The sequence below is a fragment of the Sardina pilchardus genome, chromosome 20, assembly GCF_963854185.1.
Source record: "Sardina pilchardus chromosome 20, fSarPil1.1, whole genome shotgun sequence".
Classification (NCBI taxonomy): Eukaryota; Metazoa; Chordata; class Actinopteri; order Clupeiformes; family Clupeidae; genus Sardina; species Sardina pilchardus.
Window position 1 is genome coordinate 19136801 of NC_085013.1, and position 27500 is coordinate 19164300.

The window sequence follows — 27500 nt, forward strand, 5'->3', positions numbered from 1 at the left end:
GAATGAAACTTGATGATGTCAGTGTAATGTTGAATATACTGTAGTGCCACGGCAACTGCTACTCCTGCCTCCTCAGCCAGTCACGGCAGAGTTCCTCTATCTGAGGGGTGTCCCTCTGGTGCGTCTGGCATTAGCTCAAACACTGCCTCCGTCACACACACACACACACACACACACACACACACACACACACACACACACACACACACACCTAAATAAAAACACACACACACACACACACACACACACAAACACACACACATAAACACACACACACACACACACAAACACACACACAGTCAGTGCCGTATACACACACTTCACAAGTCCCAGCCCGTGGATGGCAGGAGTTCCACTGTCAGTGTCAGTAGGCGGACGGGCGCTGGGAGGCGCGGCTGGGGAGACGTGGTCAGGATGATATGCACATCTGCTCCCACTGCTGGGGCCGAGGTGTGTGTGTGTGTGTGTGTGTGTGTGTGTGTGTGTGTGTGTGTGTGTGTGTGTGTGTGGGAGACGTGGTCAGGATGATCTGCACATCTGCTCCCACTGCTGGGGCTGAGGTGTGTGTGTGTGTGTGTGTGTGTGTGTGTGTGGGAGACGTGGTCAGGATGATCTGCACATCTGCTCCCACTGCTGGGGCCGAGGGCACGCGCCACAGGGCCCACCCTGCCACAGTGATCAATCAGAGGCTATCGTGCCAGCGCTCCGCACGGCTGCTGCTGTGTGTGTGTGTGTGTGTGTGTGTGTGTAAATGTGTGTGTGTGTGTGGGGGGGGGGGGGGGTGGTGTGCGAGGCCGGCAGGCGGCCGGGTCAAAGCCATTGTATTCATAACTCTTCATTTTGACACATCGGCCGCACGTTTAACCTGCGCTGTGCCGGGGTCCAACTGTCATCACCACACAGGAGGACGCGCAGGGACAAAGACGGAGCACTGTGCCCACCCTGCAGTCAGCCTCTCTCTTGGCCTCCCACCAAGGCCAGGCATCTCTGATGCACATAGTGGCAGCAGTCATTTAACAGAACATGGTTTACACCAGTGGTTCCCACAGTGTAGGGAGGGCTCTCCAGGAAGTGCATGGTGTGGGTAGAGGGTGTTTTGATGAGAAAACAAAATAACCAACTACATTTTAAATGTTGTATGGCATTTCAATCAGTAAGTGAGTGACTCAATCTTTGTACTAAACTCATGAAATTGAGATTACAATGACTACACTGTAAGAACGTCTTATCTAACCAATTGTTAGTAATCTTAAAATCATAAAATCTAACATTATTTTTTAGTATAAAGGGACTTACTCAGCAGTTTCTCGTAAAATCATTTGAACTACAGTAATTTCATAAGTGTTTGACATATTATAAGATGTCTCATCATGAGGACAAGCAAATTTGTCTTGATAGGACACCTATAAATAAGTCTAACTCTTATTAAATTAAGTCAAGATGATCTTATGAGCACTAGGTAAGTATCTTTATACTAAAAACAATATCAAATTTATTTTTTATTTATCTTACTGTAATGTAAGATTAAAGGTGTCCAAACGATGTTGGGTAACGTCACCTCTGTTGATGTTCAAACAAAACTAGCTAGCTCACCCCTACCACTGGATGTGCATCTCGTTGGTAAATGGCAGGAAAAGGTTGCAATGATTCATGGTCCAGGCTGCACCAGGATATTTCTGTTGCTGTTTTTGGAGCCTGGGCTGTCTACAGAGATCGCGTTTGTTTACAGTGTATTCAGGGGACAAGCAGCTAGTGGATGATGAGGAGATGTTTGCTGTATGTAACAAAAAATGTTTCAGCTTAGAAACTGTGTAAAATCGCATAGAGCACCTTATATAAGTTCTGTGTATATGGATTTCATGTACAGAGCAAGCCGACATCCCATCAACATAAACTGCTTGGTTTTTACATTCATTTAATTTGTGCCATTGCACAACAAATTTGAAAGAATTACAATCAAACCAAGTAGGGGAGTCAGTTGCCAAAAATGTTGACATGGGGCAACCCAACGAGTCCCTGAGCTGCCACTGAAATCTCTGAGCAGGATTGGTTTTCTGTAGGTCTTTTCAGGACACTTGATTCAACACATTCCAATAACTGAAGACTATCCAACAGTGTTGGCAAGCTGTGAAGTAGCTCTCAAAACTGATCTCATTTTCTAGTGAGCGGCAGTCTACCGGGTGTGATGTAATCTGTTACTCAAAGAACTTGAGGTGGTTATGGATGCACGGTCACAACATTCCTTCCCAACATGCACTCCACACCTCATCGTACCTCAACAGACACACACGTCCGGATTACACAAACACCTACAGTACAAACTAATTCTGCAGAGAGCATCTTGAACATCATCCAGACAACTCCCAGACAGACTAATCTTTTAAAGCGTCAGTGGACAATCTCTACATAGACCATCTTTATGTAGCCAATTTTGGATTGAGCAGGGCACACAGTCTGGCATAAAATGAACCACAATGCTATTACTGTTATGATACCTTCCATTAAGTCAGTGCTCCTGACCCGAGTAGAAGATTTCCGCTGTATGAAACGTGTGTGTGTGTGTGTGTGTGTGTATGTGTGTGTGTGTGTGTGTGTGTGCGTGTGTGCTTTGGTGTGTGTGTGTGTGTGTGTGTGTGTGCTTCGGTGTGTGTGCGTGCTTGTGCGTGCTTGTGCGTGTGTGTGCGTGTGTGTGTGTGTGCTTCAGTGTGTGTGTGTGTGTGTGTGTGTGTGTGTGCTTCAGTGTGTGTGTGTGTGTGTGTGAGAGAGAGTGAATGTCCTACCTTGTTCTGGTCGGTCCAGTACAGAAAGAAGCCCTGAGGGTCCACACGTAACGTCACCGAGGTAACCGTTGATGAATCCTTCAAGAGACATCAAGAGATAGACATTACATAGACATTATCCGCATCAAGGGAAAGATGTTACATAGACATTATCCACATCAAGGGAAAGACGTTACACAGACATTATCTGCATCAAGGGAAAGACGTTACATAGACATTATCCGCATCAAGAGGAAGACGTTACATAGACTTTATCCGCATCAAGGGAAAGACGTTACATAGACATTATCCGCATCAAGAGATAGACGTTACATAGACATTATCTGCATCAAGAGGAAAGACGTTACATAGACATTATCCGCATCAAGAGGAAAGACGTTACATAGACATTATCCGCATCACACTGTGTCCTCCCCACACACACCTCTTTATTCCTCGGTTATTCATCTCTTTAAACTTTCTTGTTGGAGTCAAGAAGAGTTGGCTTGCTCCACCCAACTCTCACAGGGCTGAAGCAATCTTCTTAAAAAAAAAACATGTTCTTTTTTCCCAGTCGTCTCGAGAGACACTGAGCCCTCTACCAGATCAAATTGTGAAGTTTGACTCAGCCATTGCGTAAGTGCTCTACATTAAAATGATTCACCCCAGCTCAGAGGCACCATTTGCATCTCCCCACAGTGAAGGGCTCCCTATCCACATCCTGGTGAATTGAGTGACACCCCCACCCTATCACCCCACCTCTATATCTTAGTTTAGTCCTGTCATGGGCTGCCCACTTTGCCTGGACACTTTAATGGTGAGGGGGGTGGGCAAGACGTCGTCCCCGAAGAAGAAAGGGGACGATTTTCTACTCAAGTCCTAAAATATTCTCACAGCCCGGCGGCACAAAGCCTTCTGAGGGAACTGGTGGGCTAACTCATTGTGTTTGATTCAGATCTTACTTAGCACCAGTCTGAGTCATACATTTAGCCTATTTAAGTTGGGTGATGGAAAGCATTTTAGCTGCTGCAAGACAGGGATCGGGTCTCAAAGACGAAGAACAAGAAGAAGAAGAAATAAAGATTTGAAGCATGCTCGCTGCCATAGCAACAGAATAGCATTTTTTCATCAATGGTTTTGATTTTTTTTTAAGTTTACAGCTGTTAATATTTCTTTTTAGAGTGATATTTTTAATGCAATCTTTAATGTATTCCTCATCTAAAACCACACACAGTCTGTTATATATAAGCATAATAAACCTACCTTATTCAATAGAATGCAGTCCTATAATCCACACAATAGGCTAATAAAATAGAAAACAGTGGCGACATATGTCTAATTTGGATGTTGCCCATTTACAAAAATAGAACACCTGGCCAGTTTGAGTAACATTATAAAAATAGTAGTTACCCAAACCTATCAAAACATAGAGAGCCGTCAATCCTGCCTGGGCTTTTTTTTTCTTTTTTGAGATAAGAGAGAGGATGACCTTGTTTGCAATTGGATATGCCACTTGTTGAGGAAAAACTAAAAAACCAACAGGTGACACCCAGACCAACCACAAGTCTCTGAACTATCTCAGATGTATAATATAATCAGTAGGCCTATTGCAGTAGACTACTGAATTATAGTTATGTCCGTACAGTTGCCACCGTTTTACCTTTTCACCTCACCTTTTCGTAAAGATCTGCCATCTCGACAGCTAAAATGACCAATCGATCCTTTGTAATGGCATTTACTAGTGTCTACCGTTCAATTTCACAGAGTGTCCTGGCATGAGCCTAGGCTAGGGTTTATTCAGCAGAATCTGCTGTCAAGCGATGCCCAAACGACGACAGTGAAGTGAACTTCAGTCGGAATTGATACATTTACTATTTACATTTACTACTATACATTTGATGGATACACTGAATGAGCAGTGGTGTGTCTTTTCTTCAGCTGTGACTTAAAGGCAATGGCAGACTTCACTACAACACATCCGTCCTCGCATATGGATGTTGGCGAAGCCAGATGAAATCACTCAAGAGATATGCTGCTACTTCAGTGTAAGATTTTGCACAAATGAGAATGAACCCTGAGAAACAATCTAGCCTCGTGTGATGTGGTTGTCGTCTAAGCTGTTGGCGATAGCTGTGAACCACCTTGACTCAATAGATGTTTGGACGGTATCTTATCTGAAGTGACAGGCAAGTTGAAGCAATGGGCTATTATCATTGGGATTGCGGTAACCTACCAATTGTGACATTTCATCTTCAAGGTACCAGACTAGACATAGCGGAGTTATCTGAATAGCAAACAGCGAAATAGCAAAAAAGCCATAACGATTCAAAAACACAACAAACCTGTCGGTGATGCATACTTACATCATCCCATTTCATAAACCTACTGCCTTTCTTCAGATTCTCTGGAACGGAGATCCGTTTGAGCTGCAGAGCGTGCACCCCTGGCTGCGCTCCTGCCATTTAAGCACATTGAGGCTGCTCCAGGACCTTCAAATACTGATTCCGCTCTCCTACTGCCCAAATCACAGGCTTCAAGTGCGCTCTCGTGGTTTAAATCAATTTGGTATCTTTACGAGAAGCCATAAATGGATTCATTTTGGATGTATTGCGTGGCATTTCATTCACTATTTTTCATGTCCGAGCCTTCTTTGGGATTCCAGGAGATGCGCGGGGAGCCAGGAGAAAACGCGCCGTAAACAGTGAAGTGTCAGTCAGCAGAGCTGCAACCGGTGAGAGGATCCTCCGCGCATTGACTCATTTGCAGCACTCAACGCATGAGCGATTCGCTCACTGAGAATCAGCGCCTCCTAGTGCGCTTACTAGTGCCGTGGGGATGGAGAGCCCGAAGTGTACAGCAGGGGAGTTATTAGAGGCCAGCAGACCTGTAAGTGAAAGTGAGGAGTCTCTGATTAGAAGGACGACCTAATTGTTTTAAAGGTTTTTTTTATGTATACGGACACCATCATACCTAAACAATAAACTCATAGCGTTTGCAAGGTATGAAGAGGTATCACTGTGGTGTCAATGAAGCAGTGCACTATTAGAAAGGATGTTTTCATCCTTGCCACCTGTAGCCTTTGAAGTGCAAGGGGGGAAAAAAACATGAAGATTCTTCACATTTCAAATATGTTTGTCATAACCTTGGCATTTTCAGGTTTTTTTCAGCTTTAGAGTTTTGGTTGGTTGCGTCCCACTGAAAGGCCTCATCAGTCCAGAGAAAGAAGGGCTGATGATGGATGAGGTGTTGATGGGAGTGTTCTGGACACTATCAGTTATGCTGGTCCATTGCAGAAGGAAAAAAAAGCATGTGAGCATACCAGTGTACAGCTCAAAACAGACCACCTAAAGTAGGCCTAATGACTTGAACCCCATATGTAGTTACTGGCCTACTGGTTCTTTCAAGGCAATATCTGCCTTGTCAGTGGTATCTATGATTTCACATACAGTATACTGGTTTCCTTGTGTCAACCAGAAATAATTCAACCTTGCTAAGTAGACCTACACAACAAGCTTGGTCATCTCATTTTAGGATTTAGAATATGCCCAACAGTCAGGACAGGACAATTCATTTGGACACAATGAAATATGTATTTTATTTATTTTGTATGTTATTTATTTATTTATGTATTTATTTATTTATTTTTTTTATCATTGGCAGTTGCTGGAACAAGGTTGCCCTTTGTATCTCATAAGGAAACAGTTTTATAAACTGACGCAGTTTATGCTGTTTGATTCTTTTTAACAAGCATGGGCAGAAGTTTAGCGCCTACACGTGTCGCTCCTCCATAAGCAACATTTGAGGTAAAATGTTTACAATGACGTAAAACGTTGTTACACGAGAGATCCATCACAAGAGAGTCAAAACAACAGACAGCATGGCTCATTCTCTTTGAATAGACAAGGCTACTGAATAAGCGTTTGCTGCAGTGGCGCGCCATCATTCAGCTGGTTGGAGGGAGGACTCCAGAAATCTCTCGGTCCACCTTAAAAAAGAGGCCAATATCATTTCCTGGTTGTTGGCCTCCGTGTGCATTAGCAATATGGCGGGATACAAACGCTGTTGGAAGTTGAAATATGATAGAAGCATACTAATGATTTATTCCTTGTTATTTGCCTTACTGATCATTTCACCAATCGCCTCGTCAGAAAACAGCGTGTTGACCGTTGCAGACGCAAACTGGACTGTCATTTTAGAAGGAGAGTGGATGTTGAAATTGTGAGTAGAGACAGTTTCACTGATATGAAATAGCTGGTTTGGCAGTATAAATGAATTATTTTCTATGCACACAAAAGCTATTGGGTAAAATACATCAATACGCATGTAATAATGTTATGCGCCATGTCGAATTAAACCGCGCAACTGTGCAAACCCGGAAATGTTGGAAATGCTAGTGAACTACTGTATCATTAATGGAAACATTGTAGCCTTACTATTTTAACTAACCGATGCCTTTCATTTAACCACGTATGGTGCCTTTTTAGTGTTGGCCATACATTTATGGACTAATGTGATTGTACGTGTATCCTTTCCTAGGAAGCAACATCGATGATCAGTCTCATAATAATGCCAACATCTGTCACTGACATCTGGCCCCGATGATCTCAGTCGGTTCGCTGTTGACGTGACGTGTACTAACCCCATGCTTTCCCTTCTCTCTCAGCTATGCCCCATGGTGTCCAGCTTGCCAACATCTTCAAAATGACTGGGAAGGGTTTTCGAAACAAAGCAAGGCCCTGGACATATCTGTTGGGAAGGTGGACGTTACACGACAGCCAGGTAGGCGTCGTTATAACTTTATGCACCACTGTCTTATCACTGTTAACCGTCTGTCTATATATAGCCTAGGCTACTTCTAATTTGGAATGAGGCCGGGTAATGTTTCCACAGCAGGCCAGACACTAATCCACCATGCAGAACTGAAACAGTAATCTGGGAAGCAGCTATAGGCTACATCCGTCTTGTTTCACCGTTGCATTCGTCAGTTCTGTGTATGAGAGTACAAACATGTAAGCAGTGGTTAGTGGAAATGTTTTGTTTAAATACAATTTTAAGTTTGGTTTTAATTGTTTAGCCTTCTTGTTGCCCTATGCCCAACCCTGTCAAGTATTTGGTCATGTCAAAGTATAAAAACAGGCAGTATATGGCCGCTCAGTGTGCAAATATGGAGCCAGTTGCAGAAAATCTAACATTTTGTAGATAAACCAGAGAGTGCTCATTTGCGGTAGATCTGACCTTTCTTTCATCACTTGGTCTATATAAGTCAGTTCTTTAACTGAATTCATAGGTAACAAGCAAGGATAATGGCAAGAATCCCTACTCTGGGCTTTCTGTATGGAATGTGATGCCTCAGGCACATAGTCTGTGTTACTTCAAAGCCAATTCTAATGTAGCATTTTACTGTACAAAACAGTGAACATAGTTGATCAAAAGCAAATAAATTAAACATTGACTTACAGAAGCTCACAAGCCAGGTAAAGCATTTTTGTGACACTATTATCAAAAGAATGGCTTTTTTGGCATGTATCCTTTCCAATGTGGTCTAGCGCACTAGGGAACCTGAACCATTTTTGTCATTTGAGTTGCAATGAGTTTTGGGCTGGCATTCAAAAACATCTGCAAGGACTGAAACCCCCACCGGCAACCTTTCCACAGCAGTGAGTACTAGTAGCCCATGAAAAATTGAGCGACGCTAAGCAGGACAAGGTGAAATTTCACCACGTCGGTCTCTGCCGTGTGTCCACAAATAGTCTCCCCTATTCCACCTGCAGTGGTGCTTGAACAGGGCCTCTCCTCTCCTCGGCTCATAGCCGCTGTAGACGGAGAGGTGGTGTGTGCGCCGCTTGGCTGAGTACTGCCCCCCCCCCCACTCCCACTCCAGCGGCGTCCCCGGCCCCCTCTCAGAGACACTTTAGCATCGCCGCTAACCCACTACACCCACGCCTCTAAGAGCCCAATGAGCACGGCAGGCCAGCGCTAGCTGCCACGCTCTGTGGAGCGCACCGCTGGGTGTTCACAGGCCTTTTTTTTGTGCTTTTCTTACTTTTCCATCTCTCTCTCTCTCTCTCCCTCTCCCTCTCACTCACTCACTCTCTCTCTCACTCTCTCTCTCTCTCTCTCTCCTCTCTGTCTTTTTTACTGTCTGCTGCTCAGGTTTGAGTGGGCGGTTCCTCGTGACAACCCTGCCAACTATATTCCAGTAAGTCCTCAGATGACTGATAATTAATGTGCTCAGCATCAGTCATGTCACTCCACACACACACACACACACACACACACACATACACTGTGTATACTTTCACACTATTCTCTTGGTGAAGTGGGTTGTGGCCAATTGCACATCACTTATTTTACACCACAACTAAAGTGTGTGTGTGTGTGTGTGTGTGTGTGTGTGAGAGAGAGAGAGAGAGAGAGAGAGAGAGAGAGAGAGAGAGAGTGAGGGAGAGTGAGTGAGTGTGTGAGAGGAGAGTTATCTCTGCAATAGAATAATGAGATAATGTTGTAATGGGGGGTGTTGCGTAATTTCGTCTCCTTCTTCACACTGCAGTGCCAAGGACGGAAACTTCCGGAGGTATATGTCCTCCCGGTCTGTTGACGACTTCCAAGCGTACATCTCTCAGAAGAAGTGGGAGTCAGTGGAGCCCTTGCCAGGATGGAAGTCACCATCCTCTTTCCTGTAAAGCTACCTCAACTCTTTTCAAACTCGTCTTCGTGCTGTATACTGTACACTCTCCTAGTGGGTGATTTAGGACCATTGACATGAAGCCGCAGGATAGAGGAGCCTCCTTAGAATTTTAGGGTTCTAACTGCATTCTGAGTTAGTTCTGAGATATTGAGCTTCAGAGTTCCACCTCACCTCACCTCACCTTCTTAAGGTGTCACAGAATGAGAATATGTCAGTAATTCAATTTTGACAAAAATGTCAGATAGAACCATATAATTCTAAGAGGACGACTGGCATCTTAAAGAGTAAGTGGCATTTTAAAGAGTAAAGTTTTACATGAAGCTATTAAATCAGACGTAGATGGCAAACCAGTCTAAGACGTGACCACGTAGGTTGCGGTTAGTTTGAAGTTGAGACGGAAGGAAGACCTCTCTGATACATTTTTGAGCGCACTGCAGTCTAATTGGAAGATGAGGGCCGCATGATACTGAAACAATAGCATGCCCTCTGCAGTTCGCTTATTCATCGTCTCACTCATGCTCCCTCTATATAGGGTGTGCCACTGTTTAAACTGCATTTGATTAGTCACCATTTCGCCACAGCTCCTGAAAGTTCTGGTAGCGTTCTCTATCTTAGATGGTGTTCTCTTATTCTATTGTCATCTTCTCAAACACCTTCTACACAGGGTGCTCTACTGAGCTATTAGTCACCTTTTTACTAAAGCTCCTGATATTGCGTTGAGATTCTTTAAGAATGAGTAATGCTCTTGTGAGTACGGTATGTTCTCTCAGACGGCACTCACAGAACCAAACGGTTCTCTTCTGTTGTTCGCTGTTAGTGGAACACGCTACCAGTTCAGAGCAGGGGCGTCCCTCTCTACCTTCAAAAACATCCTGCAGACCCAGCTCTTCAGAGAGCAGCTGTGCTCCTAGCGCTACCAACCACTGGACACGCTGAATCTAGCATTATCACTTGACTCCTAACACTGTCAGTTGACTCTATGCAAGTAGTACTTATTGATGTATTCACATGTCCTTATCACACTTCACATTGATTTTGTCCCGTTTTGTAAGTCGCTGTGGATAAAGGCGTCAGCGAAATGCCTAAATACAAACGTAAGCGCAGACCTGGGTCATCTCTCTGACCCTGCGCTGTGTTGTGTTGTCCTCCACAGCATGTCTGGCATGGCCGCCCTCTTCCGCCTCTCCGTCTGGATCAGGGTGAGTTCCAGCATTCTGAGGTGCCCTCTCTTCAGCCTGAATAGAATTCCAGCATTCTGAGGTGCCATCTCTGTAGCCTGAATAGAATTCCTCCACACTCAAAGCGCTTTGGATTGCACTATAGATAAAAGTTGCTTACTTCCTTACTTACTTACTTATGAGTCATTTGTTTGACATTTTGTTCATTTTGCATCCCTTTACCGTCCCGTTACATAACAAATGTTCTCCATTACAGGTTAGGCAGCTCAAAGTGCATTGTTAGTGTATATAATTCACCCAAAGGTCCCCCCGCTTATGCTGTAAATGGCCTGTACTTAAAGCACTTTACATAATGAGGTGTTTATTTCATTTCATCTAGCTGTCCTTGGGTGATGGACTCGGTCCATGCCACCGACTCCGACTCTGACTCTGTCTGTTTTGTATTCTCCTCAGCAAATTCACAACTACCTGACTGACAGCCTCGGCATTCCGGTGTGGGGCTCCTACATCATATTTGCACTGGTGACCTTGTTCACCGGGCTGCTGCTGGGCCTGGTGAGTGTGTGTGCTACTGGCATTTCTGGCGCTGTGTGTGTTCACAGGCGTGCCGCTCTCGGCCGGGGGAACAGGGAGCCGCCGGGGGGTTCAGTTAGTCATCACAGGAAAACCCAGTTTCAATTTTGGAGAAAATCTCAAAGGATCCTTGACAAAAGCAGTTTGATGTAGGGAGGAAAGAACAGGTGTACTCACTCTGTAAACCCCCCTATACAAGCTTACACACACACACACACACACACACACACACACACACACACATACACAGACATTTATTTATTTCCTATTTATATTGTTCTCTCTCTCCTTCTCTTGCTACTTGCCAACCCCACCCCCTACGTACATCCCTGTCCTCCCCTCACTCACAAACACCATTACACCATAACCCCCCTCACACACACACTCACACACTCACACATAATTATACCATACCTCCCAAACACACACACCATACCCACACACGCTATTACTCTGCCCCCACACACACACCCCAACACCCCCCCCACACATACACACACACACACACACACACTTTTACCATCCTCCATTTCACCATCCCCTCCTACACACCCCATTACTCCCCCCCCCCCCCACACACACACACACACATACAGACACACACATGATATACCTTTTTAATTACAACTTTTAATTTATTCTTCAAAGTTGAGCTGGCTCTTCAGCATAAGAATTTCATTACTTATAATTCCTTTTTATGACTACATGACAATAACCTACTTGAACACACGCAGGCACCATTATTTCTGAAAGAAGACTGTATAAATCCGCATTGTGTTTTTATTTCAATCACATACTCCTCTTTTTGCAGATGTACATTTCTAGTCAAGACATAGCGAGGCTTGGCATGTGTGAAAGGGCCCTTCCTGTTCCGCTGTGTTATACAATTCTATATATTATACAACATGGGATGATGTAAATCTGCAGGGTGTTCCAGCGTAGACGGTGGATGATGGGGGTGGTTTTCTTTTCTTAACCCATTTGTTCTGGAAAATTACAGTCTCTGTGCAGTGCTGAGCCATTTTTTCCTCTCTGCATTGTTGTAGATGCTGGTTCTGATCGCAGACTTCTTTTGGCCATCCAGACCGAAGCACTATGAGCTGAAGCCTGGCACACAAGGTAATGTGATGGCGCGCAATAAAGAATCAAGAGCATGTTTTAGACAGCCTCAGGCTCTGTGGTCCTCCAAAGAGCCATTATGGTAGAAAGGTACAATTGAAACGACTGTTCTGTGCAAAAGCTGAACTTGTGCTGCTGTTCTCTGCCCTCCGCCCACTCTCCCGCGGTTTGATTGACAGCTGGAGCGAGGGATGAAGGCTCCGAGGAAGAGATGGAGGAGAGGAGAGCGTGGGATGCCGACAACGAGCACGTCTCCGGCGACGACTCCACCGAGGACGACGCCACCCCTGTCGCGGAAACGGCAGACATCGCCACGGCAACCGCCCCCCACAGCGACTCCCCCACAGACCTGAGGAAGAGGAAGCCCCACGAGTCCCAAAACTCCCCAGAGGGCACCTAACGCCCCCCGCCCCCGCCCCCCCCGAACCACACTCCGCTCCGCTCACCGCCTTTTTATATCCGACCCACAGTGTTTCCTGTTTCCTGTTTTTAAAACGTCCAGCCTCCATTCCACACCAGCCACTTGAGGTCATGACCTATACGTGCGCACCGTGTTCTTCCAGGTGGGCTCTTTGCATGAACAGAGAAGTGTAGTCCTCTCCCTGGAGGTCAATGCCAAATCTTTGCTGACAGGCCTCTTGGAGTGTTTCGAATGTGTTCTAAAGAATCGCTGTTATTTTCCGTCACATGCCAAAACAATGACATGCAGTATAACAAAAGATATACAAAAAAAAACAAAAAAACAACTACATCCAAATAACTCCAGTTCACCACCATATAACCATGTTCACCGTCTTTTAGGATCAAAAGTACTTTCTGTTAACACATTTTCATATCTAAACCAAAAGAATTTGGGAGAAAACACTCAACATGTTCAATACCGATGGCAGCAAATAGATTATTGATGTCCAGTGACTTTGAGAAAACAATAAGTAGATATGCACAGGTGATTTATAGCAGTCCCTCCAGGAGACAATCATCGCTCTGATCTACAGTAGCTGTTTCTGTCAGCCGTGATGTTTGATTTGATCTGGATGTACTTTACAGTATGTTATTTTTGGTTGTACTCTCAGGAGAGTGGGGGTCCACCTCTGGTATGTTCTTAATGATCACTTAAGGGATGGGTGGGGAGCACGCAACAGGACTTACCTGAGCCTGAACAGCTCCACTTCTGTAAGTCCACAAGTATGCAGTCCACAAGTATGCAGTCACCATTGGTGCACAGTGCACACACAGAGCCCGAAGGCATGGATGCTTGTGTGTGTTTTTTTTAGAGAAAATGAGCCGAAAACATGCTCTTGCATGCAAGGGTTACAAGTGTGTCCTTGCTACATGTCCACTGCCTTGAAACAGTTAAATAAGTAGATATCAGGTAATGGAAATGAACTTTTTTCCCCTGAAAGAAGCCATTGAAATTACCAATAGTTTTATTTATATATCTGATTTTAATGAAAATGATTATATGCACATTCTTAGATTTGAAGATTTGGGTGCTTTTTGTGATGAATGAACATTTTGAAGTAATTTTTTAACTTTCTGTTTTATAAGGCAAATAGACTGTTGCAAAGTCATACATTGTATTGAACACATGTGTGGGAATCTGCAGTGTTTACAAAGATGTCGATTTTGTATGAAGTAATTACCTAATTGTTGGAAAACAATATTTTATTTGAATCTATTCTGCCGACTGCTAATAACATTAGTCCGGCGAACACAACTCCGATCCCAGTTTTTGGGAGCTTACCTGTCTTACCTGTCTTAGACACTTTTATGGGGCCAAAAATACATACAGCCGACTGTATATTCAAAAAGTAAAACTAAATATCAGACCCATCATTGCTCTTGTTTAGTTAGGATAAATGTTTTACCAGAGTAATCTACTTGTTTCTATTTTTCTTGTTTTTCATCAAGAAGTCTGATTGTGCCATTGTTGTTTTTGTGACTGCTCTATTTTCAGATTGAAATCTTTGTCTTTGTGTAAAGTGTGTAAACTGTGTGTCTTGAATTTTAGATTTCAGATAAAAAATTGCTTTGACTTTTCTTAAACAATCCAATTATTTCACTTTGTGTGTTATGCTAAGCTGGTATTACCTGGTTTGTAAATGGAATTTGAAAATTCTGATTTCTGACATCAATATGTGTAAGAAGAACAATGTAAATGTTAAGAGATACGAATGAAAGATGCCTGAAAGTCAACTTAGATGGGTCTTCTTCTTTTCTTCTTTTTTCTTTTTTTTCACAAACAACCAGCAGGGCTTAAACCAAAAAGTAAATGTTCAGCTTCCCTTGTACTTTACTAAGGAACAGACTCTCTGCAGTTGGTTTAGGCCTTTGCATAAAGTAGAAAGAAAAAATCTCACAGAAGTATTTCTGTTGGCTTACAACCTATGCTTTGGTTGCCAAGGTATCAGCCTTTGCTATTTGGCAACACCCACCATGATTATGCTGGATGAGCAACAATATAGCTAATGTAGCCAATCCCATTTACCCCCACTTCTGATGAATAATGTTCTTATCAGTCCTGTATGCTGTCCTAAGGTGCACTGCAGTCTGAAAAGACCTTTGTGCATCTCTTCCATCTGTTTCCCTGTGACTGTACATTTCAACCAGGTTGTACATTTGTCTTAAATGTCCAACTCTCCAGAGTCTATAGTACAGTATGTACAGTATAGAGCAGCTTTTTTGGCTCTGCTTGGTTTGTAAAAGTTTCTTGCGGTCGGTATCGAGCAGCACAGGCGATGCAGTGCGTTCGCTGAGTACGCGGTATCCTTTCATGAACCCCTCGGTAATGTGTGGGATTGTGAGCACCACACAGTTACGTAAACGCTACAGGGGAGGATTTGAAGAGAGCCAAATTCAAACACGTCCAGGAATATCTGCTGCCGGCAGCCTACACAGGGATGTATCAGGGCTACAGAGCTTCCTCTGTGGGCTCTGCCTTCTCATAACCCCGAGGGCTATTCCAGGCATGTTATAGAAAATGGTGACATAGAGGCCCGCAGTATAGCCAAACAGCAGAGACACGGTCGGACACACAACACAACACAACACAACACAACAGGCTGAAAAGTCAAGTTAATGCTCTGCAGAAAGAATGGCTTGTCAGGGGTCATTGTAAGCCATGAAAGGGAGAGTAGCTTCTAACAAAAGCATTGATTGGTTTATTTTCTGCTTTTATCTGTTCAGCGTAGGCCTCTGACAAAGCAAGTGAAAGCCCCTGGAGCGACAACAGAGGCCAAAGTACTGTCTTGGTTAGGCAAACACCTTCCTAATATTTTCTGAAAGTTAACTTCTAACAAGGTAGCTCTGAAAAGTAGCAGAGCGGGGTGTAGTTAATGATTTATCATATGTGCCCTACTGATCAGTATAGCTGGGGTTGTTGCACCATGTATTGCTGGGCCTGTAGCTTTGGTGGAAAACATGTCTGACAAGCCAGTGTGTGTTGCTGACTTTGAGCTGCACGCGAAGCGTGTTCTCCCCAAGGCTGTGTTTGATTACTATGTCTCCGGGGCAGATGAGCAAGAAACACTGAACGACAATGTAGCCGCGTTCTCCAGGTATGTGACTGTTTATGGAGTTGCATTCTCCAGGTGTGTGACTGTTTATGTAGTCGCATTCCCCAGGTGTGTAATCATTGTTATGTCACGTCTGAAGCCTTCTGCTGTCCGCACTGTCCTTTGAATGGGGGCATGTCACTTGAGGAATGACGAATGACTAATGACAAATTACAATTATACTACAGTAAGATGTGTTCTTGAAGACTTATTATTTCAGTTATTTCCAGTATATATCTGCCTGAAATTATCATAAAACCCTGAATCAGAAAAAGTTTGGAAATTGTGTAAAATGCAAATAAAAACAGAATATGGTAATATGCAAATCTTGTAAAACCATATTTGGCTACAAAAAGGGACATAGACAACATATCACACGTTGAAAATTAAAACAGGACTATTTCATGAAAAAAATATGTTCATTTATAAAATGATATGGATTCCACCTTAAATGCACCAACCGTTGCAACCCTTCAGACTTGTTTGCCGCCTATTTTTAGCTCAGCTCCCTGTGCTTCTTGCCTGAGGTCAGGAGCGCTAAGTGTTTAGCGGATTTTTCTCTGCATTGAGTCGCTTGTTTCCTCGCTGTTGGCCCTGCTATGTGTGGGTGATCAGACAGAACTCCCCTACATCATACAGTAGCACGCCTGCAAAACATCCCATGGCAACAACCGCAGAAAAAAACTTAAAATAAAAGAAAAAAGCACTTCACATGAATTCATGCATTAATGAAACTCTACTGCCTCATAAGCACTTCAGAGGAGCAGGAGAACTGGTGTGAGAACTGGTGTGAGCTTTCCACTGAAATCCATATCCATTTCCAGCTTGAGACACTTAAACAGTGATTTCACAGTGTGCCACCAGCAACCACAGATGTCCTGATCCATGCTGTCTGGCCTGATGCGTGGTGTCTGGCCTGTGGTAGTGTAGTGGTTAAGGACCTGGGCTAACATGTAGTAGTCTGAAAGATGTCGGTTCAATTCCCGGTTTCCGCCGTTGTGCCCTTGAACAAGGCACATAACCCCAAGTTTCTCCGGGGACAATGTAATGACAATGTAATCCCTTGTAATATAGTTTACATATGTACAGTAAGTCACTTCGGACAAAAAGAGTGTCTGCTGAATGTAATATAATGTAATGATGTCCAGTGATGTCCAGTGATGTCCAGTTTCCCCAGTTTTCCCGAACTGGAGTGAGCTTTCCACTGAAATCCATATTCATTTCCAGCTTATGACACTTAAACAGTGATTTCACAGTGTGCCACCAGCAACCACTGATCTCCTGATCCATGATACCCAGCCTAGTACATGGTGTCCGGACTGATCCATGATGTCCAGCCTAATACATGGTGTCCGGACTGATCCATGATGTCCAGCCTAGTACATGGTGTCCGGACTGATCCATGATGTCCAGCCTAGTACATGGTGTCCGGCCTGATCCGTAATGTCCAGTTTTCCCAGTTTTCCTGTCCCTGATCGATGCGTCTGCTCTGTCCTCTCCTCTCCCGTGTCCAGGTGGCGGTTCTTTCCCAGGGTGCTGCGGGACGTGTCCAGGGTGGACTTGTCGGCGACGGTGCTGGGTCAGCGCCTCAGCATGCCCGTGTGTGTGGCCGCCACCGCCATGCAGAGGATGGCCCACCCCGACGGAGAGACGGCGACGGTCAGAGGTGTGTGTGTGTGTGTGTGTGCGTGTGCGTGTGCGTGTGCGTGTGTGTGGCCGCCACCGCCATGCAGAGGATGACGGACAGACCGCCACGGTCAGAGATGTGTGAGGCGGCTGGTTTTGGTCTGTAGACCGTTTGGCGTTTTAAAGGAGCCATGTACAACTTGTTTGACTGACCACCAATTCCTTCAGTCATTTACGCATGTGCATTCAGTTTGAAGCACTACTGAACAGACAGCAGAATTACAGCATAATTGCAAAAGCCATACTGTGTGTGTGTGTGTGTGTGTGTGTGTGTGTGTGTGTGTGTGTGTGTGTGTGTGTGTGTGTGTGTGTGTGTGTGTGTGTGTTGTGTTGTGAGCTGTCATCAGCAAGGCCCATAGTCTCTCTGATTGGCTTCATAGCATCTTGGGACCTCTGAGATCCTAACAGGGAGCCCCTCCCCCGGCCACATGCCTGTGCCAGCGCTGTGAAGTGAAGTGGTGTCTCTCTCCTGATGTGTTTAAAGTGCAGCGGACTACTACAGTAGGGTCTCCACTGCCATCTCCTGCACACAGTGAGATCTGTTAGAGACAGAGTGGGCCGCCACAGAGAGGGACATGCCTGAGGATATAACTCTACCAGATGCCTCTAAATATTTATTGACCTAAGAGTAGTATATATACTCCTGAAATGTTTATGCTCTGACAAAATAAGAGGACCTGCTGTGTACTGACACAGTCAAATGGGATCTCCTTCACCTAGCGGTAATCTGGGTCATCGGTTGGAGTCTGAATTGTAAACTGTGGGTAAACAGCCCCTCACGGAACACAAACATGACAAATCATTTACTGTTACAGGGTAAACACGAGCTCTAATGGTCTGTAATGTCAATACACATATGGACAGTTTGGGGAGAAAAAACACTGACACTAACAAATGGTTGTCAGCCGTTGTGAATAAGGACTGTGCTTTTGGTAGAACAATAATAATAATAATAATAATAATAAAAATGTACCTGGTCAAATCTTCATAGACCTACAGTATGCTTCATGTACCTCTATAGAGAGTACAGTGACTGTTTTTTTTTTTTTTTTTTTTTGTCAAACTAGTTCGACCACAGGGTGGTACTATTGAGCTAAATAATAGTCGGAGGGCCTTCAAGGCTCCTTGTCCAGAGTGGCCCACTGTGTCATCCCAACTGGAGTGCTCATATGAGAGTACTTAAAGTTCACACTTCACACTTGCCTGTTGCTTGCCTTGTGCATGTTCAGAAAGATTCAGTTAGAGCTGTGCATTTGGACTCCAATCACTTAGATCCATCTGTCTCTCTTCTTTCCATTCCCTCTCTCTCTCTCTCTCTCTCTCTTTTCTCTTTCTCTCTTTCTCTCTTCTCTTCTCATCCCTCCCAGCATGCCACACGGCTGGCACGGCCATGATGCTGAGCTCCTGGGCCACCTCCACCATCGAGGAGGTAGCGGAGGCCTCTCCAGACAGCGTGCGATGGCTGCAGCTGTACATTTACAAGGACAGGGCGCTGACTCAGTCGCTGGTCCGGAGGGCCGAGAGGGCCGGGTATAAGGGCATCTTTGTCACCGTGGACACACCTTACCTTGGCAAGCGGCGCAATGACGTGCGCAACCGATTTATGCTGCCCTCTCATTTGAGGTAAGAGCCGGAGCAGCCAGCGCTGACCTGTCTGTGTGCCAGCAAACAATATGCGGTGTGCCATATGCATATTTTGGTCAAACAGATGGGAAGGAATATTTGCCCCCACACTCATAGCAAATGTGTAAACTCACGGAGTTTTAGTGGCCTCTACGGCTGCGGCCTTCACCAAAATAAACACAACAAATGATGCATTCAGTTGCTATTAAGACAAGACGAGCAGAGGGAAAAGTGAAATGAGAGGATTACAAGGTAGTCTGCACCGTCGCAATGGACTGAGCTGCGCTTTGTGCAGGGAATAAGTGTGTGCATTGAAAAAAGAAACACACACACACACACATACACACAAAACTGTCTATCCTCAAAAAAGAAGCCCGTTTCGAGGTTGTTCAACTGTGTGAGCCCTTTGCTGCTCTTTAAAGGGGAGGTTTATATATTTATGGAAAGAGAGACTGGGGGAAACCTTTTAATCGTGTCACAGCACAGATTAGCCTGTCTGTCGCTCCACAGGATTAATAGGCACTGTTCGAGGGTCAGCCAAAACCTGCTACAATATGCTATTCACCGGGAGACACACGCAGATCTCTTGAGCCCCCGGTCTGCCTCCCCACTTTGCCAGATGAATGACGGCAATTAAAAAAATCAAAGAGTTTATCCAAACATTTTACGACCACATTGTAATTTTTATGCATACAGAAAAACCCTCTTCCCCTCCTCCGTCAACGGGTGACATACGATGAACTTCTCAACCTTTAGGGGATCTTTTTCTTGGCCCCGTAAATCAAAGTGGTTCAACAACAACGGCAGTGTGTCGAGCGAGCGTTGTATGGTGTTTGCGAAAGGAGTCCTTGGCTTCACGCTCACCCCTGAGACCAAAAACAACACATACAGGACTCATTCCATTTAGGCACCTCTCTCTCTCTCTCTCTCTCTCTCTCTCTCTCTCTCTCTCTCTCTCTCCCTCTCTCTCTCTCCTTTCACTCTCAAAACAGATAGAGACTAGCCTACCTCTCTTGGTTGTTTATTTATCTTTTTATTTATATTTTCTTCTTCACAGGATGGCCAATTTTGACTCCCCAGATTTAGCCTTCTCGTCCAAGAATGGCTACGGCGAGGATAGCGGCCTAGCAGTGTATGTCGCCCAGGCCATCGATCCCACCCTGCAATGGGAGGACGTGGCTTGGCTCAAGAGTCTGACCCGCCTGCCCGTAGTGGTCAAGGGGGTTTTGAGAGGTGAGGCGTCCAACAGGGGTTAAGTGATCAGAGTGTCTGGGTTTCACCGCAGCTTTTTGGGAACTCCCTCTCTGCTGCTGTCTCCCCTTACACACACACACACACACACACACACACACACACACACACACACACGCACTAAACACACACACACACACACACACACACACACACACACACACACACACACACAAACACACACACACACACACACACACACACACACACACACACACACACACACACACACACACACACACTGGCCCTCAGTGTTCCTCCTTTTCACTCCGATTGGCTGTGTGCAACACACACCCTTCAGATGAAAAGTGAGTGGTAGTTTGTTTTTTATTGGTGGAAGTGTGTGTGTATGCGTGGGGGGTGGGTGGTGATGAGCGAGTGATCAAACCCACTACTACCCCCTGAGCTTATCTGTGCTCCAGGACAGACGAGCTGATAAAAGGAGCCCGAGCGCTGGTGTGATTTGCTTGTGGTTTTGGAGTAAACAGCACCTCTGTGATGATAGCACATTGAGTGAGTCCTGCTGAGAAGCGTCTCTCCACTCTCCTGTTCGTATCTGCAGAAGCGATAACAAACATCTCAGAGAGCGAGTGATGTGTAAAAGCCATTTGAAGTTCTGGAATACTTATTTGAAGGCTGCTGAGAGCCCACTAGTTTGCGAGTGAGACAACCTGTAATTCCAGCTCAAGGACTGGCCTATAAAACGAAAGAGGGGGGAAAAAAAGGCTCCTTTACCAAAACTTCCAGGAGGAACTATCAATTATCTTAGCTCATATGTGTAGCGCATAAGTTTGAGTATAAATCAGTTAAGCCCTTTCCCCTACACTCCGTCAGCATGAAAAAGGCCTTTCATCATCTCCCTCTGGTCGCCTGTTCAGACTTCCTGTTCGCTGTCACACATGGCCAGGCCCTGTGGTAATTTATATTGCAGCCTATAAGGCAGAATAACATTGGATTTGGATGCGTCGGCCCCATATATATCCTCAACTGAAAAACCACAGTAATATGTCTTGCCATTTCCACAGCATTATTTACTTACATCACTCCGTCTCGGATAGCTGTAGATAACTTTGTAAGTAAACTTTTTGCCGCCCACACAAAATAAATATAAATAGCAAAGCGCGTATGTACAAACAAATCTCGGTCATCAGATTTAGGAGGCATTTTTGACTCGCTTCCATGTTGACTTTCAAATGCTTCCCTCCTGTTGATTTTTCTGAATGGAAAGGATGAAACCGAGATCCACAGGTAGCCCAGAGGATTGTTCTGTGACAGCTGCGGAGATGTATTTCTCTTCACGGCTGGACACACCGCATCAGCAGCTCACTTTGACAGATGGACCATGCTGGGCTATCCAAGAGCTTTGACATTTTGTCTGTAAGACCGTTGCTATGGGTAACAACTGAGTATTTTTAACAACCAGAGTGAGGTCCTGTTTTAACATTTAAGTTAATTTCAAGGTCAGCGCTTCTTCTCTATCGCTGCTCTTTCAGGCCACAGGCAGAATGAATTCTGTTTGTTTTAAATATTCAGCCGAAGATGCAGCTGAGGCCATAAAGTACGGAGTCGATGGTATACTCGTGTCCAATCATGGAGCCCGGCAGCTGGACTGTGTATCTGCCACAGTAAGCATGTTTGACATATCTGAAAATGTGACATTTGTAATCTGGTGTATGGATTCAGACAGAGACATCCAGACAGACATATACAGACATCATACTTCCTACAACAACAATCACATGTCTTGGTAATGGAAAGATAAAGAAATGTTCCGTCCCTCAGTGGTTTTCTTTTTATACAAATTGAATCACTGGAGATTATTGTTAACTCGGTGGTCAGTTCTCCATAACAGTAGGCTATGGGACTGACCCCCTTGATTCCTTCTTCTCCAGCTGGACGTGCTGTCGGAGATCGTGGAGGCTGTAGGCGGTCGAGCGGAGGTTTACCTGGACGGGGGAGTGAGGCGAGGCACGGACGTCCTCAAAGCCCTCGCGCTGGGGGCCAAAGCTGTGTTTCTGGGCCGCCCCATTCTCTGGGGCCTAGCCTATGAGGTGAGGCAGGCACACATCCGCATGTAGAGCATTAGTTTGCATGGCCTATGAGCTGAGACGAAAGAAAAGATATCCGCACACACACTGTCTTGTATGCTCCCAGTTTAACGGCAGGTTACAACGATACCTGACAAAGACCTGAGTGGTCGAAACGTTATAACCTGCCATTAAACTGGGAGCATACAAGACAGTGTGTGTGCGGATATTGTTTCTTTTGTCACTGTTTGTGCCCATATCCAGCACCTGTCGAATTTGTATAGATGTGCGTACATTCCTACACTACACTATGAGGTGAGATACACCGACATGTACAGAGGCTGTTCATGCTTACATGTGTGAGGGCTGTTCACAGCAGGAACGATAACTGTAAAGATAACTAGCTTTAACGATAAAACCATCCACCCTAAACAACGATAAGATAGACAGATAGATAGATACTTTATTGATCCCCAAGGGGAAATAAGATCTCCTCAGATTCTAATTGCCTGTCAGCTATTTGTTGCTCTCAAAATTGTTTCTCTGGAAGTGATCTCCAACAACATTGTTCTTTATGTCGTTTCATTATATATTTATTTATCTTTTATCTTTCATATTAGCTCGAACTATACCTTTTTTGCCATTATTGTTCTAGTTATCGTTCTTGGTGTGAACAGGCCCTTTAGCAGAGTGAGTTTGTCTGGCCGATGAGGTGAGACAGACACGTATTTGTCGAGAGTTAGTTTGCCTGCAGTAGATCAATTCCAGTTCAATACTGTGCCGCAAGATAAGCGACTGCTCTTTTGTGAGAGTGTGTTTGTTGTTTAAAGGGGGAGCGGGGTGTTGGCGATGTGCTCGAGCTTCTCCGTGAGGAGTTCCGTCTGGCGTTGGCACTAGCAGGTAAGGCCTCGTCCATCTCTCACTGGCACGGGAGACAAACCAGTTGGGTTAGCAAAGACTATTTATTTTTTTACATGTCACTCTAATACGAAACGACTAATATAAAATGTTTGCATAGCTGTTCGAAAAGGTCAGCGCAATTTCTGTATTCCCCATTTTCCAACATTTATTGTTGGTTTAACCTTAACAAATGTACTGTAGCTAGGCAGTACTTATCGACCAAGTGTTCCATGTTAAGAAAATAGCACGCTTCATAGTAAATGATTTGTTCATTTATTTGACTGGTTTCCTGTACAGTCATGGATTACTTTCAAATGACGCTAATGCAAGTTCTCTTCACTGAAGACCATTGACCATGTTGTACAGGAGACACACCAAACTGAATTACATTGTGAAATGACAAATTATTGATACAATACTGCAAAAGGCCTTGCACTTACCCTGTGTGGATTGTGTGTTACACCAAATGAAAACCTTTTGCTACTATGGTTGATCAAACCTGGGTTAGAAGTATTTGAAAAAGTATTAGATTTTCAGACATTGTTTCATATTATATATTTGCAATCAATCATCAAATGAACACTTACAGAGGCTAATTCATTCTTTTACTTTACTCCTTAGGATGCCGTTCCCTAAAGGAAATTGATAGATCTCTAGTAAGAAGATCTGAGTTCACTTCAAAAATATAATGTCTGCTATTACAAATATGACATTTGGAAAAGATTACTTGCTGTTTTACTGTTTTGCAGCCAAACATACATTTTATAAGCAAATCAGTCTGAAATGCAAGTTAAATGCAATGCAAATAGTTGTAATAAACTCACAGAATAAAACACAAACTGATAACTTTTTGAGCACCTGATGAATTTGTGTCGTGAGATACAGTACATGGTAAGAGTGACTACCCAAATCTGCCATCGCGAGGGAAAAGGACCCAGAAAAACTCGAGGCCAGATTCAAGGTCTGCAATTTTCAACCTCAACTAAAAATAATTCCGTCTAGATCCCACAATGCATTGCTGTGCATAACATGGCCACATTAGTGTCAGTCCAGTGTGGACAGAGAAGAACAACTCACAGACGCAGCTTTCTGATGGAACATATTTCACTTTTTAAGCACATTTAAATCTATTGAAACGAGAAGCAAAAAAATACAAGTTAGATATTATGACCATATTTTCTTAAAATCCGCAGATTTGATCACCTGCTTTTGTTGATGATGCACTGCTGTTACAGTAATCATTCCTGTTACACTTCCTCAGCTGAATATCCTTGTTATTGATGAGAAGACCTAAGCAGTAGGACATGTTTGTGAATCTTAACATGCACTGTTGGCCAGACTCATATGCTTATATAGCTACTCTGGCACAGTATGCTGGATGTATATGTGAATCTGTCCCAGACTCACCTCAGTTAATGTGCCATAAGAATAAGATCATGCTGTTACTCAGAGCACAAGAGCATAGCCAGTTCAGACATACTGTATCGAGAGAAAAAAAAGTCTATAAATATGTCAATACGACTGATCACTAAAGCATCTCTATACCTAAGTGATCAAATAAATCCCCCACTTGGAGTCGCCACATACATTTAAAACCACATACAAGCAATAAAAGCAGCCCAACATATCTCATCTCTGCTGCAGCACACAGAGGGGATTCTCTGGGAGACGGTCTGCTATTTCCATCATGGCAAGCGGTCTGTGTGTCTGCTCAAATCCAGCCCAAGAATACAGTGCATCTGCCAACAGCAGGTCCCGCTATATCAAGGTTGGTTGCTCTGTACATTGACAAAAATACAAAACCAGAGAGTGCTTTCAAAGCGATCCTCATCTGACTCCAATAAATGTGGGCCCACATGAGTGATGCGGGAGGCCAACGGGATGGGAGACCCTGAGAAGGAGCCCGTGTCCACGTAGCACGCAACGACCTCCACTCTCCTCTCTTCTCATCTCATCTCAGAGGTTACCAGCTGGGAGGCTCTCCTTTTCTCAAGTGAAATAGGGTCAACCTTGATCTGGCTGTCTCTCTCATACAGTACCACTTTTTTGGTCACTTTCTAATGTTTCGTATTGGTGTGAAAATGATCAGGTTTGCGCATATATCTGTGTGTATTTGGTGTCCTGTAAAGTGTATAGTGTGTTTTGCGTGGCTCTCCCTCCGGACTCTGCTGCGGTGAGGGAAAGTCCATCTCGCTGCTCTGCTCGCTCATGAATATTTATGCCCCCTCTGACAGGGCCCAGAAGGAAGGCAAATGGGTTTGTGTGAAGTAAGGAAAGGTCACGCAGACGGCATGGGATTTCTTTACCAGCTCTTTCCATGGCGGAGACGGAGACGGCCGGCTCCTGAAAGGGCCCATTATGCGCACTGGCCCGGCGCAGGAAAACAAACTTTGTCGGGGCCTCTGTTCATTAGCACCTAGCACTTTGTTTGAACCTCCTCCGGCCCGTCAGGGGCCCTGTGGGGGGAAACGTCCACCCCCCACCACCACCACCCCCCATCCACCCCCCGCCAACCCCTGAGCCCCCCTCCTCACAGAGCTTGAAGGGAAATGTGTAGCATGTAGTGGAGGTGCAGGGGGGTTTCCATCACACGTGGCTGCATGTCATATGGAAATCTGTGGAGGGGGGTCTGGTTGGTTGGTTTATTTATTGGTTGTGTGTGTGTGTGTGTGTGTGTCCTCACACAAAGGGTGGATTAGAAGCGCAAAGGAGGAGCGTTTTGAAAAGTGCTGAAAGGAAATGAAAGAGGAAGTGATATTAGTGCCGCCGTGCTGTGCCTGTGAAATGACTCACCGAGCGACCGCTCCACGGTGAGCCGCCCGCCGCGTCGGGAAGAGTCGTAGGAGTTATAGCGCTACACGCTCCCTGGAGCCACGGTGTCAGGAAGAGTCGTATGACTTATACATGTTCCACGGCCCCTGGGGCTCAGGAGCAGCCAGCAGGTGAGCTGTGGTGTGTTTGTTGTGGCTGATCAATCAAGTGCAGTGATTCAGTGCACAGCCCTTCAGCATGGACGTATAATGTCTCGTGTGACACCTACAGAGACATGTCATTCTATCATCACATAGCATACTTCATCACATCTGAAGCCTTGTCTACAGTTGTAAACAGAATATCCCACATAAAATGAATATCTAGGATTATTAGTGTATAGAAGGTGAAGTCACACACACATACACACGCACATACACACACACCTAAAACCATGCATATACTGCCCTATCCCCTTCAAGCCGCAAACCAGAGCACTTGTCCATGCTGTAGAGCGACTGAGTCGAACTCCAGTGCATGGTGAGCACACTGTCCCTCAACGGCTTCGCATCAGCGCTGCCTTGCAGTCACTTCACTTCCGTATAATAGCACCTCTCTCCTGCACCGAAATAGCAGCGCACAGCAGCAGCAGCAGCTCATTTGGGGGGAGCCTCAGCCTCGCGTATCCACGCACGCTCCCTACTGCCCAGATACAAGCTTCACACAGCTGTTGTTCTAATTTGTTTGAGCATTTGCAAATAGCCCGGCGGTCCCACAAGCCATAAAAGTTTGCCGAGGTTTTGCTTAACAAGGCACTTTTGTCTGACCAGAGAGGGAGCGCCCGCTCCAAGACGCAAAGCCTAAAGGAGACAAAAAGCCAACCTTCATTCCAGCCGAGAGAAAAAAAAGGACAAACCCATGGTAGATTATAGCATGGCCTTATACCAAAGTCAAGTGTTGGCCATACGGATAAACAGAGCTTTTTCTCAGTGCAGGAAGCATAGACGCTTCTATAACGCAGGCCCAAATGCAAGTTCACTTCCAGCAGCACGATGCACTAACTGAGTATTAACGCAGAAGAAAAGTAAAAAAATACATTTTATGCTTTTTGCCTCCACTGTCATTTCTGTAAGGGAGCAGTATCCTATCCTGCAGTCCAAACTTGAGACTGACTGAGAGACAAAAGGCAGTTAAGTAATATTCAGTAAATACAAAAAAAAAAACCCTAAGTGTTTTGGTCCTCATACTGTATGCATGGGTGAGATTGTTAAATGCACTCTTTGAGGCATCTTCAGCATGTATATCTTTAGGTTTGAGTTCTTTGGGAGCATCTTCAGCATGTACTGTATGTCTTTAGGTTTGGGTTCTTTTGGTTGTTCCACTGCGGGTGG

The 27500-nt window shown here is 44.8% G+C and overlaps 3 protein-coding genes across 3 annotated transcripts in view; 2 read left to right on the forward strand and 1 right to left on the reverse strand.

The window, feature by feature from the left end:
• The window catches only part of plcb1 (phospholipase C beta 1), a 51266-nt gene extending 45791 nt beyond the window's left edge, over positions 1–5475 (reverse strand). Inside the window, exons 1-2 of the mRNA XM_062523470.1 lie at positions 5123–5475; positions 2781–2858 (exon numbers count right to left, since the gene is read on the reverse strand). Of these exons, the coding sequence (XP_062379454.1) occupies positions 2781–2858; positions 5123–5221 (177 nt within the window). The 5' untranslated portion in view covers positions 5222–5475. The remainder of the gene's footprint in view (positions 1–2780; positions 2859–5122) is intronic.
• Positions 5476–6783: 1308 nt separating this feature from the next.
• tmx4 (thioredoxin-related transmembrane protein 4) lies at positions 6784–14513 on the forward strand. Its single transcript, XM_062523239.1, has 8 exons — positions 6784–6977; positions 7423–7538; positions 8913–8958; positions 9310–9438; positions 10601–10646; positions 11079–11180; positions 12245–12317; positions 12497–14513. Exons 1-8 carry the CDS (start codon positions 6802–6804, stop codon positions 12715–12717), a joined length of 909 nt encoding a protein of 302 aa, XP_062379223.1. The 5' UTR covers positions 6784–6801; the 3' UTR covers positions 12718–14513.
• Positions 14514–15689: 1176 nt separating this feature from the next.
• hao1 (hydroxyacid oxidase (glycolate oxidase) 1) lies at positions 15690–24204 on the forward strand. The gene is made up of 8 exons (XM_062523517.1): positions 15690–15874; positions 17386–17537; positions 18925–19180; positions 20238–20413; positions 21965–22056; positions 22324–22482; positions 23289–23358; positions 23980–24204. The coding sequence occupies exons 1-8, from the start codon at positions 15738–15740 to the stop codon at positions 24045–24047; spliced, it is 1110 nt and encodes a 369-aa protein (XP_062379501.1). The 5' UTR covers positions 15690–15737; the 3' UTR covers positions 24048–24204.
• The last annotated feature ends 3296 nt before the right edge of the window (positions 24205–27500 follow it).

Bases quoted from the DNA above. Each gene is read 5' to 3' on its own strand.
- tmx4 (XM_062523239.1), top strand. From the start codon at position 6,802: ATGGCGGGATACAAACGCTGTTGGAAGTTGAAATATGATAGAAGCATA. The intron at 6,978-7,422 runs GTGAGTAGAGAC...CTTCTCTCTCAG, and splicing joins GGAGAGTGGATGTTGAAATT to CTATGCCCCATGGTGTCCAG. The intron at 11,181-12,244 runs GTGAGTGTGTGT...GCATTGTTGTAG, and splicing joins CCGGGCTGCTGCTGGGCCTG to ATGCTGGTTCTGATCGCAGA.
- hao1 (XM_062523517.1), top strand. From the start codon at position 15,738: ATGTCTGACAAGCCAGTGTGTGTTGCTGACTTTGAGCTGCACGCGAAG. The intron at 15,875-17,385 runs GTATGTGACTGT...TCCCGTGTCCAG, and splicing joins AATGTAGCCGCGTTCTCCAG to GTGGCGGTTCTTTCCCAGGG. The intron at 20,414-21,964 runs GTGAGGCGTCCA...TTAAATATTCAG, and splicing joins GGTCAAGGGGGTTTTGAGAG to CCGAAGATGCAGCTGAGGCC.